This window comes from Syngnathoides biaculeatus, chromosome 1 (genome assembly GCF_019802595.1).
Source record: "Syngnathoides biaculeatus isolate LvHL_M chromosome 1, ASM1980259v1, whole genome shotgun sequence".
NCBI lineage: Eukaryota > Metazoa > Chordata > Actinopteri > Syngnathiformes > Syngnathidae > Syngnathoides > Syngnathoides biaculeatus.
In genome coordinates, this window is record NC_084640.1 from 9,677,632 (window position 1) to 9,696,143 (window position 18,512).

The window sequence follows — 18,512 nt, forward strand, 5'->3', positions numbered from 1 at the left end:
CGCTTATCCTCACAAGGGTCGCAGGGAGTGCTGGAGCCTATCCCAGCTGTCAACGGGCAGGAGACGGGGTACACCCTGAACGGGTTGCCAGCCAATCGCAGGGCACCCTTTAACATGCAAACTCCACACAGGCGAGTCAGGGATGTAACCCAGGACCTCAGACCTGTGAGGCCAACGCTTTCCAGCTGAGCCACTGTGCCGCTGATGTGTGCGTGTTTTAAAGCATTTTTTTCTAAGGAGCAAGATTTGCGACTTGAAAGTAAAACAAGTAAAATGTCATCAACATAAAAATCGTAGTACCGTGTCCTCCCTTATATTTATGGTTTTACATTTTTTTGTGAAACCTTTCCTCAGTTATATAAAAGTATTACTTTAGCGCTATAAAAGTATTACTTTGGCGCTACCTTGAGGCAAGAAACTATGTTGAAGTGAGGGGAGAAGCTTCATTGAGACAGGCTAGTGCTCTGTCAAATAGAAAGTGAATACTTTGGTGCCATCTTGTGGCACCTAGTGTATAGCCATATGTAAAAATTTTATGTGGGGGTCGTGATCGTGTAATTACGGTGTTACTAGCGCTCCAGCACTAACAGAATGACTCAAATGCATTAGAACAGCCTCAAAAGACGATCATGACAATAACCATCCTGAGTTCATCCGTCGATGCTGGCTGAAATGAGGTCTAGGGAGGAGGAGCTCGGAGGGCCACTTCGCACGCGGCGTGATTTGATAGCTTGTGCTTGAGTGTCAGGCGCGCGCTGACTCATCACTATGCCCGAGTGTTACTTTAATAACACACTCTGTATTCTTTGACGCTCCTGTAGGTGACTCCAAGTGGAATTGTTGGGACAACTTGATAACGTCTCGGCGTACATGCACACACAAGGCTGCTCAACTTCAATTTTTGTGTTGGGATTATGTTATGCAGGAGAACAGGAACAGAGGTGAAGGAGAAGACGGAAAGATGAGGTGGAGGCATGAGAATGAGGAAGAGGTTTGAATTAATGGAATGGAGGAGGAGAAAGAAAGTGAGGACAGGAGGGAGAAGAATAGAGTGGGGGGAAAAAGGTAAGGGAATGAGGGAAAATTAGTGATGGATCAGAAGAAGATAAAGAAAAGAGGAATGGAGAGAAACATTTTGATGAAACAGGTGGAAAGAGATAATTAAGGAGCAAAAATGGATGAGGGAGAGGAGAAAAAGCAGTAGATGGAGACAGAGGAGGAAGAAAAGAGGGAGGTAAATAAGGAGAAGAGGCAAAGAAAAGGAGGTCAATGAGTTGGGAGCGAGTGACGCGAAGGGGAGAGATGAGTGATGGAGGGAGGCGAATGAGCAGAGAAAAGGTGAAGTGTGAAGTAAGTGTGGCAGGGACGGACGGGTGAAGGAGGAGAAAGAAAAAAGGACAAATGTGAAAGGTGAAGGAAAGAGTGGTGAAGTGTGGGATGAGGTGAAAAAAGGAGGGAACACAAAAAGCTTTATTTTCCTGTGAGGCCTTTTTGTATGGAGTGTCTGAGTTGTTTTTTTTTTGGGGGGGGGTGAAGATTTTTGGTGTATATGTGATTTTTTTTTTTAACCCATTAGAAAATGTGAATTCATTACTTTGTTTGGGGTTCTTGTGAGAATTTGTTTAACGTGAGTTTTTGGGGCGAATAAGAATGTAAGGGTGAGTTTTTTTTGTTGAGGGAGTTTTTCTGATTGGAGAGGGTTTTGTGTGTCTTCTCGGGGAAAATGGATGCATAGCCCCTGCTCGACTTTGCGACAAAGCACTGCTGCCCCCTGCTGCCGTGCTGCTGTGAGGGACCCTCTGTTGCCATGACAACATGGGCCAGTAGAAAGAAGTGAGGACATAATGCTTTTTTTTTTTTTTTTTTTTTTTTTTTCCCCAGAGCCCACCAAGACTAGCTGTGACAACCCAGGAACGCCCAGATACGGATCCCTCAACCGCACCTTTGGATTTAAGGTAACTCTGTGAACCTCCATTTGAAGAAACTTTACAAATGTCTTTAAAGAGTTTTTGTGTGTGTGTGTGTGTGTGTGTGTGTGTGTGTGTGTGTGTGTGTGTGTTGTGTGTGTGTGTTGTGTGTGTGTGTGTGTGTGTGTCTACGTTTTTACATTTGTTTGCTGAATGTGTGAGTTTTTGGGTGTATCAGAAGTATTTTTTGCAAGATAGTTTTGGCAAGTCTTGCAAGTTTTTTTGGGGGGGGTGCGTTCTTGGGGTAAGTGTATGGGTTTTTTTTTGTAATGTGAGTTTTAACGTGAGAAATTTAATTTGAATTTTTTTTTGTGTGTGTGTCTGAGACATTTTTGTGAAAATCTCAATGTGACCTCCCAGGTGGGCAGCGTTGTGTCCTTCCAGTGCCAGCCGGGTCACCTGATCCAAGGCTCCTCCTCCAGAACTTGCCAACCAGACCTGAGATGGAGCGGGACACAACCGGAGTGCATACGTAAGCGTCCTGTCCAAGGCTGTTCTTTTACCCCAAACTTTTTGTTTTGTCTAATTCTTCTTCTTCGTTTTCTCTCTCCCACAGCGCACGCTTGCAAGCAGCCTGAGAGCCCGCTCCACGTGGATGTGGTGGGCATGGACCTGACGGGCTTCGGCTACACGCTGGTGTATAGCTGCCAGCCTGGCTACTTCCTTGCCGGAGGCTCCGAGCACAGGGTCTGCAAAAGTGACGGCACCTGGACCGGAAAGATGCCGATATGTCGCGGTAAAACAATAAGTGATGGATAATGGTGCATTTAAACTAACCCTACCGTAATTCAATTACATGAATAGCATGAAAAATAAAACAGAATTATAACAATGAAACATTTTTTTTTTAATGAAGTCATAACAGCTATCGTGAAATACAGAATAAATACAATTAAAGCGGAATGGTGGAGCAACTGGTTAGAGCGTTGGCCTTACAGTTCTCAGGACCGGGGTTCGAATCTTGGCCCTGTCTGTGTGAAGTTAGCATGTTCTCCCCGTGCCTGCGTGCGTTTTCTCTGGGCACTCTAGTTTCCTCCCATATCCCTAAATCATGCAACATTCATTGGACACTCTAAATTAATTGCCCAAAAGTGTGATTGTGAGTGCAGCAGTTGTCTGTCTTCATGTGCCCTACGATCGGCTGGCAACCAGTTCAGGGTCTACACTGCCATCTCCCCAATGACAGCTGGGATAGGCTCAAGCACTCCCGGGACCCTTGTGAGGATAAGTGGCTCAGAATACTGATGGATGGAGGGTCAGAAATGAGCAAAATCAAGGAAGACTGAATTAAAAAGTATATACACTAATAAATTGCTAAAACGTTAGATAAAATATATTTTTTTATTTTTATTTAAATAAAATATTTTTAAAAAATGGATAAAAAAAATTCTAAGGAAAGCATTTTCGGGGAAAAAAAACACAAATGTAGTAAATGCTATATAGATGGTGGGTACAACCTGGACTGCTTATAAGATTAATGTAAAAGGACCAGAGGAAATAATTTTTAAAATGATTTTACAAGAAATTAATTAAGAACAGCAGACCCAATTGAATTTCAAAATAGTTATATTATTTGAATATAAAGAAAAAGGTTATAATAAGAATAATAAATGTAATATAAATATATAAAATGACCAAAATAAAATAAGGCAAATACTATAAACTACAAAATGAAGAAGAAAGAATATGGAAAACTAAATTATATGCAAAAACAAAATACCTATTAAAATATTATCAAATTCTAAAATATAAAGTAAAGAAATGGTTTATTGTAATATACAGTAAACGTAATTAAAATACCACAAAAAAATACATCTAAAATTACTAGTACTGAATTATGGTCTGGATAGCCTGTAGCAATGCAATTTGATTTTTTTTTTAAACCTAAGGCTCAATAAGCAATTAGGTGCTAATCATGTGACCAGCACTGAATTCTAATTTTCTGTCGCCTGCTTCAATGGGACATTAAGCCTACATCTGGCACACTCATGTATTTTGTACCAATTTCCATGTCATCAGCGGCCGCCACGTAGTTAATGGAGCAAAATATCTATTCATCTACTTTGTATGCTTGCAGCTGGGGAGAAGAAGAAAGCTGTGAAACCAGCGATGGGAACGCCCAGCCCCAAACTCAACGGTTGGTGTTGATTCCACTTGCTTCTATTCAGAAGGCGCCATAATATCGGTCGTGCACAGCCCACAGCCAACGGTGACCGCTGCTTCCTTGTCTGCCGGCCGTGTTTTGTGAATTTCTAACAATAAAAATAAAAAAGGTCACCATTTTGGCAAGGAAATAAACACTTTTAAATGTGAAGTCGCAGCTGTAACAAATGGTTCGGTTTAGCGCCAACCGACGGCATCTTCTGCCGCATAATAATTAGCTATTTACATCAACAGTACATCACACTCCATTTGGCGGAGTGAAATATCACATAGGGTGATATTCAAAATATCAAAATAAATGGAAATTGTTACAGCTACAGATATGACCACCACGGAATATACTTTTCTACTTTTGCTGTTAAATTTTGTTGCTCAAGGGACATAAATGTTCAATCTCTACTCAACTCTTCTCCATTTTATTTATCCAGCATGTAAAGAAAACAGCTGAAACTAAGTGCTGTACATGGATGAAAAGAAAAAACAAAAAATTGAGTCGTGAAGACATGCTTGCACCCGATTTAGCAAGCTAATTTCCATCTGGAGTCTCGAACCAAAACCAGACCACCCTAGTGAGGATAAGCAGTTCGGAAAATGGATGGATATAGTTAGGGTCACCCTGTTGTTCTCTCCCTTTATACAGGGAAAGAACAAGATTTAATAAGATATTAATTGCTTTTTTTTTAGGGGGCGGCTTTGCTAGAGAATGCTTATTTATAGTCTTAATCACGTTTTTTTTTTTTTAATAAGGTTGAATTAATTTCAGGTATCACAGCAAGCACGGTGTAACTTATTTTTTTAATTCAAGTATAGTAACTGTTTTATCCTAGTCAAATTAAAATGCTAAACAGTCTTGTTTGTTAAAAAAAAAAAACAATTACAAACAATTGACCAAATTCTTTCGGTTCAAACTAATGGTTGACTCATTCCAATTCTGTGTGTTGACATTTTGACTGCATTATGCACTGAAAAATCTAGTGTGTTAGCTACATATTTGTCATATTCAAGGAGAGTGCAAAAACCACAATGATGACTCTGGAAAAGTGCAAAAAGAGTGCAATTTTGGACTGCCCTTAATTAACTTTTCCATATCCATTTGTGAACTTATTGTTGAAATGACAACAATTGGAGTTTGCGCACAATACTTTTCAGTAGCTCATATCGTACTGAAAGCATTTTTCTCCCTGTTGCTCAGTTCCCGACGACGTGTTCGCCCCCAATTACATCTGGAAGGGCTCGTACAATTACAGGGGCAGGAAGCAGCCCATGACCCTGAGCATCACCAGCTTCAACGCCAGCACGGGCAGAGTCAACGTCACACTGAGCAACGGCCACATGGAGCTGCTGCTGTCAGGCATGTTGCACACGTTGCTGCTGGAAATTGGAAATATTATATACCCACGTATGAACATGATTTATATGGGAGAAAGAGAGCACATGCAGCAATAATTACTGTTGAAAAACACTATAGAACAGGGGCATCAAATTCATTTTTGTCACGGACCACATTGTAGTTACGGTTTCCCTCAGAGGGCCGTTATGACTGTGAAAGCATAAAAATATTTAATCACATCATATTTATACATGGAATTTGAAATTTTGGTACAGATTTTAGCAAGAATCACAGAAGTTAGCAAACATTATTTGCTTTTGCGGGCCACATAAAATTATGTGGCGGGTCAGATCTGGCACCCGGGCCTTGAGTTTTGACACCTGTGCTATAGAACGTCTTCTGTTTTACTCTCATATCATATTAAACAAATACATGAAATAAAGAGAAGGGAAATCAAGCATATATTTTCATTTGAAAGCGCCTTTCACGAAACCCCAACATAAGATGCATAAACTAAAATTAGATATTAAAGTGAGTAAAAATAGTGTGAAGTAAATTAAACATAAAAGAGCAGAAAGACGTAAACTAAGAATAAATACAGGGCAAAAATGATAAAATAAAGTAAAAGGAACAAAGACATGAAAGTAATAAAAACAAAATATGGATAAAATATTGCTAAGAACAATAATGCATTATCACAACACCACAGGAACAAGAAAATATGCAATAAAAAAAGACCAAAAGTAAATAGGAGAAAATAAATACAAATAAAAAATGGAGTCCCGCCAACCAAAACTTTAACAAGGCAAAGGTATTACAAATGCAAAAAAAGTCATAATTTGAGTCTGACACATGAACAACAAAATGAAAGACATACACTGAAAAATAGAACACCATAATGAGAATAATGAAAATGATTATTAAATTTAAAGCTAAAAAATGAGCAAAAGTATTCAGAATTTTTAAAATAATAAAGTAAACAAATATCCCCACAAAATTTGAATACTGACATTTAATAAGTATGAATGCATATAATAATTACATGAAAAATAATAGCTATTTTTTGAATTTCTTATTTAATGTAGTTAAAATATTTGTATTAATTTTTTAAGTCAATCACTGTCATATCTGTTAACAGTTTTAAAAAAATAGTATTTAGAAATAGAGTAAAGCCACATTTGGAATTCTTCTCTGACATTACTTTGTATATATTATTTATATTATGTATTATGTGCTGCGTCTCGTCCTCCAGGCCTTTATAAGACATCTGAAGCCCGCCTTCTGCTACTGATGTACCACGTGAACTACATTCAGCAGGGAAATCAGCCCAAAGACTCAAATATCTCTCCGGCCAAGATCATTGAAGACTCGTGGACCATGGATGGATTTGTAAGCGTCGTTGTGAACATGTGCACATATTTAATACTGCTGTTTACTGATGATAGGGTCGCTCAATAAGTTAACCAGTAAACATAACACTAACTAAATATCTACAAACTCATCTCACAATAAAACTCTTGTGAATCAAACACTCACTGATGATTGATGTTGAAAATTGCACCTGAAGCGCACGTGTACGTGAACCTCTAGTGAACTCTCCATGACAACCCAGGCTAAATAGAGCTCATCGGCACCATGCAAAGCTTTCCTCTCAGTTGCCATGTATCACGTATGCAATGGGGTCAGAGCTTGATTTTTGTTTTCACATCCATAACCAAGCTCGTCACTCATTTAGTTCTCTTGGATATGAATTCAGTTTTCCCAAATGAAATGATTCTGTTCCAGCCCTCCCAAAACATTTTTTTTCGCGTTTGCATTGTATAAAAGCATAATTACTGTACACACAATGTATTCTTGCTTTTTACCATACGATCCAAGTCCATCACTTTTTCTTGAATGCGGTTTTATTTCCTTTGCAGGTGTCGGCCGAACCCGACGGTTCCAGTTACGTATTCCAGGGTTTCATTCAGGGAAAAGACTACGGACAGTTTGGACTCCAACGGCTTGGTAATTTTTCTCACTCAATGGCTTGGTGATGAGCATGAGTGTCGAGACTGACATCCCACTCGCTTTGCAGGTCTGAATATGTCAGAGAGTCAAAATTCGAATCCGCCTCAGCTGGGCACCAACAGCAGCTCGGTGGCCATCGCGATCCTGGTGCCTTTCTTCGCGCTCATTTTCACCGGCTTCGGCTTCTATCTCTACAAGCAAAGGTCTGCACCAAAGAACAATTTCATTGTACGTGACGGGCTCTTGGCAAAAGTAGCCCAAGGTTCAAGAGTCACAGCAAACAATGTTACCTGAAACTAGCCTGTTTTGAGAGGGCGGGCCTGTCTCTTACAAACGACCCACTGCTCTTCATCTTCTGCGTGGCCAATGGAGAATTTGGCTTTACTTACCATTGTGCGAATAATAAAGTGACGCCCCATAAAGACAATGAAATTAGTTGGATTTAAGTATATAGCACCGATTCACAACAAAATTTATCTCACCACATGTCTGGAATTGGCCATTTTGGCTGTAAGCAGCCATTTTGAGCTGACTTGGTAATTCCCCTGAATGAGCCCCACGTGGAAGCAAAGCAAAGCAAATTTATTTGTATAGCGCATTTCATACACGAGGTAACTCAATGTGCATAAGCATGATTAAAGGCATTTGAAAACAAAGAGATAAAACATTTAAAATGGGATGAAAACAATAAAAATGACGAGCAAAATATTAAAAAAAAAGACAATTAAAATCGCATACAGTGCAAGTAATATGTAACATCCAGGTATGCTGTGGGCTCCCTCTTGTGGCACACCAAGGAATCAATGTTAAAGTACAGTTCAGTTGTATTTAACATGTAATAGTAACACTTTGGCGGCACGGTGGATCAGTTGGTAAAGCGTTGGCCTCACAGTTCTGAGGTCCCGGGTTCAATCCCGGACCCGGTTGTGTGGAGTTTGCATGTTCTCCCCGTGCCTGCGAGGGTTTTGTCCGGCCACTCCGGTTTCCTCCCACATCCCAAAAACATGCAACATTAATCGGACACTCTAAATTGCCCCTAGGTGTGATTGTGAGCGTGGTTGTTTATCTCAATGTGCCCTGCGATTGGCTGGCAACCAGTTCAGGGTGTACCCGCCTCTTGCCCGTTGACAGCAGGGATAGGCTCCAGCACTCTCTGCGACCCTTGTGAGGATAAGCAGCAAAGAAAATGGATGGATAGATGGACATGTACACATCATTGTCCAAGTTGAAGTCCCTGGGAATCAAAAGATGAACGAAAGAAGATTTGGACAGTCTCTTCTAATTCAGACTGTTTTAAAAAGATGATTACTGCTCATTGTGCTAAAAAATAAACGCTATTAGTCCCTCTTTACAGAAAGCAGTGACCAGTCTTTTAGCCCATGCCATAATTTACGTCATCTGGCTAGTCCTCCGTCGTTACTATTCCCATTATGTCTGTGTTTGATGAGCAGCAGCCGTCTTAACTGGGGGCAAAAGCGTTCAAAAACGCCACACGTGGGTGGGCCCTTAATTGCCCAGATCGTTAAAACACACACAGGCGTTAGTGGGGATGGGTGGCAATTTCCCACTGAAGAACAAACACGTTAATTATATTATTATTAACACTCTATTTTCCCGTATTTTCTTTGTCACACAGGACCACGCCGAAGACCCAGTACACAGGCTGCTCGGTCCACGAAAACAACAACGGGCAGGCCGCCTTCGAGAACCCCATGTACAACACCACCACCAAGGCGGTGGAGGGGAAGGCGGTCCGCTTTGACCCCAATCTCAACACGGTCTGCACTATGGTCTGAGGCTCCTCGACGGACAGGAAGCGGAACAGAAGACGGTTCCCGGCATTCAGACTGGTTTTCGCCGCCCGGTCTGGAATCTGTGATTGCAGAGAGTAGCAAAAGTTTTTATAAAAAAAAAAAAAAAAAAAAAACTAATAAGCAAAGAAGGGTTGAGGGCAGCCCTGGAGATGACGTCCTTAATCCTGAGTGAACAGCGGATTAAAGTCAAAAGGGAGCCCGGGCCCCAGCGGAACAGATGAGAGGAGGGAAGAGGCTGACTCACAGATTGCTTAAACCGCTCCGTTCCCATTCCGGTGGACGGAAAAGGGTGAGCAGACACAGACAACCCCGAACTGAACTGAAAGTCGATCAGTAAATCGTCTCGAGAAAAGCGGGGGTATTAAAATCTTCAAATCCCTTCGCTGCTAATCAGAGCCAAGTCGAACCTTGGAGCTGTTTCGGAATGGCAAATGTTCCCCATTCAGTGAATTCCAATCGACTCCGATGCCAGGCGGATTGACAAAAAGACTCGAGACGGACATTCCGGCTCTGCCGCTAAAGCACATCGGACAGGAAACGCTTCCTGTCTGCCTCGGCAAAACGGAGAACGGGACGCCTGGTCGGGATCAGTCCAGACAGAACCCGGGGCGGCGTGCTCGAAAGGCCGCCGCCGCCAGCATCATCAGAACTTAACAGGAAGCAGGGTTTGCCGCCCTGCGAATGTGGACCACCGCCGCGGTTCCACTGCGATCCTGCACTCCGCGAGTGCTTCCTCTTTTATTTGTTACTACTGCAGAATCTTCTGATCTGTAAATCTATTGCGAATATATATACATATATATTCGGGAGTGGTCCACCCCCTTTATTTTTGTGCTATATATAAATATATATATATATATATGCCAGAGGACAAGGCCAGGCGGATCACAGCTGGGAGATTCTAACGTCGGGTTTCCCGAAAGAGAGTCCCCGACAACCACATTTCTGGGGGGCTATTCGAAATGCGTTAATTTTCCTACGTAGAATGTGAAGTGGCACATTTTCATGGCTTTTTGTGGTCCGGTCGTCGTGGCGGCGGAGATGCGAGGATTCCGGTGATCCGAACACCAAGACTCACCAATTCATTGTTGTCCATCCAACATATTTTTGCACACAGGTCAGTTTTATTTGGATTGCATAGAAAATTTGGTGTTTTGTACGAGTACTTAAGACTCCAACTTGGGCCAAAATAAATTTTTTTTGTTGTTCTTATTTTTCAATCCTTTGTTCATCAACTTTATTGTAAATAATTGGATACATTGTGGTTCTCTCTGCCAGTGCATTTCAAGACATGTAAGCCTTATTATCGCTGTCTGCTATGACTTCTCCAGTCGGGGTTATTTCCCAGCAAATCTACAGCTGGGAGGTTGAGGAAACCATGCGTAAAAGTCCAACGCAGTTCCTCCTAATTGTCGGGCTTAAAATGACCAACGAGTCATGATTTTTTTTTTTTATTATGATTTTTTTTTTTTTTTTTTTTGGCAAATAGGTCATGCAGCTTGCCGTTTTTTCTCCTTCCTTTAATGGGTGCCACAGTGAAGCAAAGTTTTTTTTTTTTTACTTTAAGATCTCCAAATTGCTAAAATGACTTGACAAAAGATGTTTTGTGGTTGACTTCATCCACGTTCATTCGGACAGCCTGAAGTGATTGTTGTCGTATGTACGTTGTTGTTGTTGTTGTTGTCGTCATTGTTGTCGTTGTCATGGTTTGAGTTGTGTATTTCACAATGGATCTGACACAGTGCCTACCAAATGACGAACATTTTTTGGGGACCCCCCCCCCTCCACAGCCACTCCATCCCAATTTAAAGGCACCCTCCAGCCCCCCCACCCTCTCCAAGCCACAAGTTTTTGCCAGTGACTGCAGTAAGATTGATTGGAAGCCCCGAAGTCCTCCTTTCACCTCCTCAGCGGACACTGGAAATATTCTGTTTTAAAAGAAAAAAAAGAAATAGTTCAAAAAAAATACACAAGTCAAAAAAAGTGTTTTGTACAGAAATATATTTTTATGATGAGACTATTTGTAAAATGTAATGAATCTATTATGTAAATTTTCAATGCAATGTAAGATTAAAAAGAAAAAAAATGCTACTTGCTTTTTGTAATTAACACGTCTTTTTCATTGTCTGCTCGGATGTCGGGTCGAAGCTTTAAAAGGTTGCTCTCAGGTTCAAGTGTGAGTGTAAAAATAAAAGAAACTCCCACTTGAGAGGCCCGAGGCAGTCGAGCTATCTCAGCTTGAGATAAAGTCCCCAAACTTTGGCCAGTTCATTTTCTCTGGAGGTTTTTATCACCCAAAATACAACATTATTTTCATTCAGGGTTTTTTGTCATCATTGTTGTTGTTGCAGTCCCTTTTTAGACTTTACATTTTTTAACCTAACACAAAAGAAGTATAGTTGAAAAAGGCACGGTGACACAGCTGGAAAGCATTGGCCTCCCATTTTGAAGTCCGCCCTCACCTGTGTGGCGTTTGCATGTTCTCCCCGTGCCTGCTTGGGTCTTCTCCGGGTACTCCGCTTTCCTTGCACATCTCAAAAACATGCGTTAATTGGAAACTCTAAATTGCCCCTGAGTGTGATTGTGAGTGCGGGTGTTTTTCTCGATGTGCCCTGCCCCGCCTCCTGCCTGTTGACAGCTGGGATAGGGTCCCACGCTCTCAGCGACCCTTGTGAGGATAAGTGGCTAAGTCGATGGATGGATGGATGCATTCACGCTTTGGAGAAAATTGATGCTGCTCAAGCGCTGAAAAGATGTCCAAATTTGATATTTGACTTGTTACTGCGACAGATATTGCTTATGTTCTGTAGCATTCTGAATCAATATGGCTGCTGCTACTGAGAAAATGAACAAAATGAACAATTTGGGGGAATCTAGGCTGGAAATCGATACTGGCCGAGTGCTGCAAAGAAAGATCTACGAACCTGATATTTGAGGTTTTATAGTGATGAACACTTACAGTAAAGAATTCAAAAAACAGTTCAACTCCTTGAGATTTTAATTTTCATTCATTTTAATTGGAAAAGAAAATAGCATAGAAGCCCCAAGAATTCGAAGGTTTGTTGAAAATGTTGCTCAAGCACTGAAAAGAAAGATTTACTATTTAGGAATTGAGTTCACATTATGTTGGATAAAAAAAAAAAACATAAATTATTTTAAATCCACAGCACTCTTTCTAGGGACAATGTTTATTTGCACAAAAATTCCAAATCCATTATGGAAAAGAGAAATAGCGTCTTTCCACGGATCAAAACTGTAAATTATTTAATATGCAATACAGATAACCAGAAAAGGGTTTTGTTTCTCAATTTCCAGGGTGAAACTGTTGAATTGTATGAATGAGGAATTAAAGCAAAGTTCAAACATAAACCTCTTTAAAACTGTCTAAAAAATATGTTGTACATGATGGGATATGTTGGAAGGGGCAGGGGGGTGCATTCTGTGTGGTGTTTAGCGTGCTGTGGTTCAACGTTTAAAAAGAAAAAGACGCCTCCCAGCAGGCACAAGATGTGGATTTTACGATGAAACAACGTCCGGGTCCAACGTCGAAAATTCGTCCTTTTAACATTGTATTTGTAAATTGCGACAACGTCACAATCTAACCTACAATCTTTTCCAGACAGTAACTGACACATCACGTTAGTTGCGACATCCACAAGGAATCAACGTTGAAACAACGTTGACAACGTCAAATATTCAACTGTGGAATGTACGTTGAATTTTGGTTGTTGACGTCGCGACCTAAAACAACGTTAATTTAACATTGAATCCACGTCTTGTGCCTGCTGGGGTTGAACTAAAATGTTGTTGTATCATTACTATTTTTTGTAGTCCTTTTTTAAAAAATACATTACAATATTACTAAATAAAGATACATCAGCAGAAAGAAATGTAATTGAAAATTATGCGGTGACGTCACGTCACGTGACTGCTCATTGCCACCTTGAGGGTATGAACCAAGCCCGAACTTCTTTTCCATTTTCCTCCATTTCCCTTCACCAGGCCCACTTGGAGGACGGCAGGAACCTTGATTTATCCAGTGCTGGTCGTCAAGGGTAAGTCCGAGCTGTTTATTGTTCGTCGTGTCGCAAAATGCTGAACTTAGTTGTGCACCTGTTGAATTGTATGGCGCAGGTGTCATAATAATAATTACTTTGTTGTCGTCGTGGTGCTGTTTGTCCTTTTTTTTTTTCTTTCGAAGCCCCAAAAGTCACCGAAAACGACTTTCAGATGACAATTATATCAACATAACAGACCATAGTATGTCGTCTAACCACTGTTAAAACGTTGTGGTCTTTAAATTGATTGTGTTCCTGTTTTATGCGATGTGCAATTGCGGCTCGTTCCGTCTAAAATCACATTTTTTTTTAAATGAACGCTTAAGTATAATTCACTTGAATGAAATTTTTGTCATGATAGTGGAAACACTTTCACGTTTGTTAACGTGCCAAAGTGGAGCAAAGCTGACACATGCGAAAAATAAAATCAATATTGGGTGGAGAATTAATAAGAGATGTAATTGGGTCACGATTATTCATAGATGTACAATAATGTTATCCATTATTATTTAATGTTTGCGTCTAGTTGTTTTTTGTAGTTATTATCTAATAAAAGTGACCTAAAATGGTGTCTTGCACGGTTTGTTCGATACGGCTATGTAACACCCAAGTGGCCGCTAGATGACGCCACAATACTTGTAATAGTTTTCTCTACCTCTAGTACAGCACTTCTAGTAGTGGCCGTGTTTCGGTTAATTGGGTCACTCCTGTTAAAAAAAAAAAAAAAAAAAAAAAAAAAAAAAAGCCCCCGAAAATCCAGCTAAACAAACAATATTCCTTTGTCGGTGTCATTGTAATGACGCATGAACCCACTAGATGGCGACAACACACCTTTAAAGAACAGCAATACAGCCACAAAACAAACGATAATTTATTGTTGCGTGTGTGTGACAATAAAGCAGTTGAAAAAAAAATGCATGATTGTGAGTGCTGGGATGGGAGAAATAATGGTTGAATCATTTAAATTATTAAAAAAAATGTCCGAAGGTAACTCTATTAGGGAGTCACGTCAGAGTATTTTTCATTTTTATTCTATCATGTTTCTTTTTATATTATACATCCATCCATTTTGCGAGGCAATTATCCTGACAAGGGTCATGGGATATAATATTTATAATCATTGTTGATATTCTTTATAAATATTTGAATCTTAAAATATGATATCAGGTGCAGGCAGGAAGGAGAACCTGAATCTCTCCTTCTCACAGCATGGCTGTTGCTAATTAATATGGATTTGACCAATTATTCGAAAAATTCTATTAAAATAATGTAGTTTCACCAGAATTAAATTGAAAAACTAGGCTGTGGTTTAAAAGAAAATACACATTTTGACTGTTTTTTCCTAAATATATTAAACAATTTCTGAAACCATTCTGAAAGTCCCAGTAAAATGAAAATTTATGTAAATTTAACACACAACACAACAATGTAGTGTTGTTAACAACCGTCCCAAGTTGATCATCATATATAAGATGAGGCCTGAAAATCATGATAAATCACAAAAGCTTTTTCATGACATGGTGACCGTTTTACAACTTGTCATTATAGTAGAACCACTTTCATGCATATATATATATATGTGTATATATATATATATATATATATATATTTTTTTTTTTTAAGCATTTAGAAAAAATAACTTGTTGTTGCATTGAATAGTATACAGGAGTTAAAAGTTAAGAGCATCAACTCCAAAAGAATAGTCATAATTTTTGTGAACCACATAGAACAGTTTGCCGGTCCCATTTTGCCCCACGAGCCTCAAGTTTGACACCAGGGCTTTAAATACTCTCCAAGTGTTCCGATCAGTCTGTCGCCTTCCTTCCTTCCTGCCCGCGACTCGGGAGCTTTTCCCAGATCTCTCCGTCTGTTTTGCGTAGCCTTCTCGATCAATGGTGGCAATTCGGCCCTCCGGGACGTTTTGTTTCAATAAAGGAGCCGAGCGAGCGAACACAACAATGTTTTGTAGCAGCCACATTAATTATGCATCTGCTGCAGAAATCACTCGGCCTTGATCATATTTTTTTTTAATGAATTTATCGTAGTCTTTGTTGGAGAGATTGTTAATTGGCGGTCTTGTCACACCAAATCTGGTCTCTATTTGTTGCTATATATATATGTTATTTTTTTATCTGGTTTGTGATGACCTCAATGCATATTAATTATTTTTTCTGCAGTCAACTTTGAAATTGTCAACAATTATATGATAAATGAGGGATCGTGTGCTTTCTCAGTTTTGTGTGCTATACATTTGCAGTTAAATGTTGTGGGAATGATAAATCGGAGTAGCATACGAGTATGTCTATTTTGTTAGCCAACTTTGAGCTCATAATGTATGGCGAGCTACTACCTACTAAATTAATAGGACTAAATATTAAGCTTTTAATAGTTGCCAGTACAAAACCTTTACGGTACTGTACCAAAGACTCACATCTTAACTTTGGACCCCCCCAACCCCAAAAAAAAAAAAAAAATTAAAAATGTATCTCCATAAACTACAACTTTTGTCCTTCTTTGCTTTTACTTTTGTTACTTTTAAATTTACTTTATACAATTTTTTTATACAAATTTTATTACTCTGTACAACTTCATTTTTTTTCATTTTGTTTGATAAGATTTTTTTCCCAAAATAATTCATTGGTTCTATCTTTGTTTGTTCTGTATTATTTACAAATTGAGTCATCTTTGACCTCTCCCCCCCAAAAAATAAAAAAATGTATCTTCATAAACTACAACTTTTGGCCCTGTTTGCTTTTACTTTTATTTTATTTTTTGTACAATGAGATTTTTTTTCCCCCAAATGATTTATTAGTTCTAACTTTGAGTTTGTCCTGCATTATTTACAAATGGATTCATATTACTTCTTCTTCGAAGCCTTTTTGATTCACCATTAACCCTCTCTGGACCAAATAAAATTTTGTAGAGAAAAAATCTGACAGTTTCAGAAAATGATACACTTAAACTTAAAATTTTCGATTATGTTAAAACTGTTGCAAATTTCCAACCCTTGCCCGGAAAGGGTTAAAATGAATATGGCTAATATATTCTTATCTTTTTATTATCTAATGCTCCAATGTCGTGTTGGCATTTTTGTATTTATGATGAACATTTTCAAAATAGCATTCTAGTACATAATTAAGGAAGCTCTGTGTTTTTTTTTTTTTTTTTTTTTTTTTTTTTTTTGCCATTTTATACTCCTGACTGCATAACAGTCCAACCGCAGAATTTGAAAACATTTTACAAACACGGCCTGAAGAGGGCACTCCGATCTCCGGTGTTGTCTCTTAAGCGCGCTGCGCTACTTTTCCGCGCGCGTGCAAACTTAGCGCCCCGCTCGGCCTTGGAGCCGCTCGGCGTGACCAATCGATGGGCGAGACGAGCTCATCCCGAGTCGGACACGACGCAGCTACCGTGTTTGATGAAATGGCCGCCGTGTCCTCACCGGGATGACAAATCAATGGCCTTCGTGGGGTGGGGCGGGCGGCGGGGTTCGCCTTACACGACGCTGCCCACCGTGGCGCCTGCTTGTATTGACCCGCGCGGCAATAACGACGCCATTTCTCACCGTTGTCATTTGTCAATGTTTGCTTCACTGATATTTCACTTCTTTCTTAATTTCTTAGTGGTTGCTACAATTTCTGATATTTGTCACATTTCCTACAACATGATTGAAAAGTAACTCCATAGCGTGGTACAGTTAACAAAAAGGAAATTCTTTTGGGTGTGCCTGGCCGTTTCGTTTATTATGAAATATATAAATATCTATGTTATAAAGTGGGTGCTGACGCAGCACTAACCAGGTTGCGTTAAAACAAATCCGTCGTCGCATAAAAACCATTTTTGGAGTCTCGTATTGGTCGGCGACGGGTTTACTGCCGTTGAACTTGAATATGAAAATAGTCGACCTCGCAGTATTTTTGTTCCAGCGTTCCGACTCAAGGACAAGACCGTCATGATCTCACTGTTTTCCGTTGCGTTTCCGTGGCGACGGCAACGATTGATGCTTATTGAGCCCCCGAGGAGGTACCGGCCATGCCGCAGAATTTTGTCATGGGGTGAAGGTCTGCTGCCCAGGCTAGCAGGCTCGATCTCGTGATAGGCGTTACCTTCAAGTTGACACCCTGTGTGGGGGGAAAAAAGTAGAAATTGAGATTTTAAAAAAAAAAAAAAAAAAAAAAAAAAAAAAAGAATAATACAAAAACTATAAGGTGTGACCTTAAGCATGACAAACACCCTGGAAGCACTGTGAAATAAATGTATGTCCAACGGCAAATTAGCAATTTTTTGGGGTGAGGCAAGGCACACATTTTGCATTTCAAAAATCTCACGGCTAGCCACCCAAGAAATATCAAAAAAACTATCGTACTTAAAAAAAATAATGCCCCCTTCTGCCATCTAGTGGAAGAACATTAATTGATGTGCCTGTCACTATACGCTGCTGCTGTAGAAAGATGTGAAAAGATGCAATATTTGTCAGCAAACTGGCCCGGGTGGGCCAGGCCGGTCCATTGTTTTCACACATGAGCGGCGGCCATTTTACGGCCTCACCTCAGGATGTCGGGAGCGAGACGCGGCAAGCGATCGGCGCGGGGCGTCGGATCGCGCTCGCGTGCGGGATTTGTTTGACTCGGGTAATTGAAAGTGTTTTAAACTATTACGGCGGGCGCAGGGGCTTGTTTAAGTGTCGAGCTGCCAGTCAGCGAGGCGGGCGGGCCCCGAGAGCGCCGGCCCGTCAAGGCCCGTCAGTCAGTCTCTGGAAAGCCTTAATGGATTTCTCCACGTCGGAGCTCAGAGAAACAGACGGGAAAATCAATGCGTTGTCATGTGTGAGTGGGATCCATCAAAAAAAAAAAAAAGCAGCAGCACAAGTCAGACGGAATGGTTGGATATGTTTGTGCGCGTGCTACTCTCTGTGATATCTCTGGAAAGAGGGGTCCGTGACCCCCCCCCCCCCCAACATATCGGTCACTTTTGATCTAGCTAGCTGTCTTGCTGCCTGTCTGTAAATAATTGTTTATATCCGGTCCGCGCAAAAAGTTCAAGGGAAATTCCGGCGGTTTGGATGAACAATGTATCCAATATATGTACTGTAGTCCGCCGGAGCTAGCTCACCAGACTCAGTCATTCCCGTCCAAAGAACCGTCCAAAAATTCAACATTTTCAGCCACAG

The 18,512-nt window shown here is 40.3% G+C and overlaps 2 protein-coding genes across 9 annotated transcripts in view; both read left to right on the forward strand.

The window, feature by feature from the left end:
* Positions 1–11,252, forward strand: part of csmd3b (CUB and Sushi multiple domains 3b) — a 326,110-nt gene extending 314,858 nt beyond the window's left edge. For all 6 annotated transcript variants that reach the window (XM_061814643.1, XM_061814652.1, XM_061814660.1 and 3 more), the window contains 9 exons: positions 1,882–1,955; positions 2,328–2,439; positions 2,524–2,703; positions 4,045–4,104; positions 5,323–5,481; positions 6,713–6,849; positions 7,380–7,467; positions 7,538–7,673; positions 9,107–11,252. In XM_061814643.1, coding sequence (XP_061670627.1) covers positions 1,882–1,955; positions 2,328–2,439; positions 2,524–2,703; positions 4,045–4,104; positions 5,323–5,481; positions 6,713–6,849; positions 7,380–7,467; positions 7,538–7,673; positions 9,107–9,266 — 1,106 coding nt within the window. In that variant the 3' untranslated portion in view covers positions 9,267–11,252. The remainder of the gene's footprint in view (positions 1–1,881; positions 1,956–2,327; positions 2,440–2,523; positions 2,704–4,044; positions 4,105–5,322; positions 5,482–6,712; positions 6,850–7,379; positions 7,468–7,537; positions 7,674–9,106) is intronic.
* A 1,932-nt stretch (positions 11,253–13,184) lies between these two features.
* LOC133498169 (teashirt homolog 1-like) overlaps positions 13,185–18,512 on the forward strand; it is a 143,329-nt gene continuing 138,001 nt past the window's right edge. For all 3 annotated transcript variants that reach the window (XM_061814698.1, XM_061814707.1, XM_061814715.1), the window contains exon 1: positions 13,185–13,339. The gene's annotated coding sequence lies outside the window, so the exon portion shown is untranslated. The remainder of the gene's footprint in view (positions 13,340–18,512) is intronic.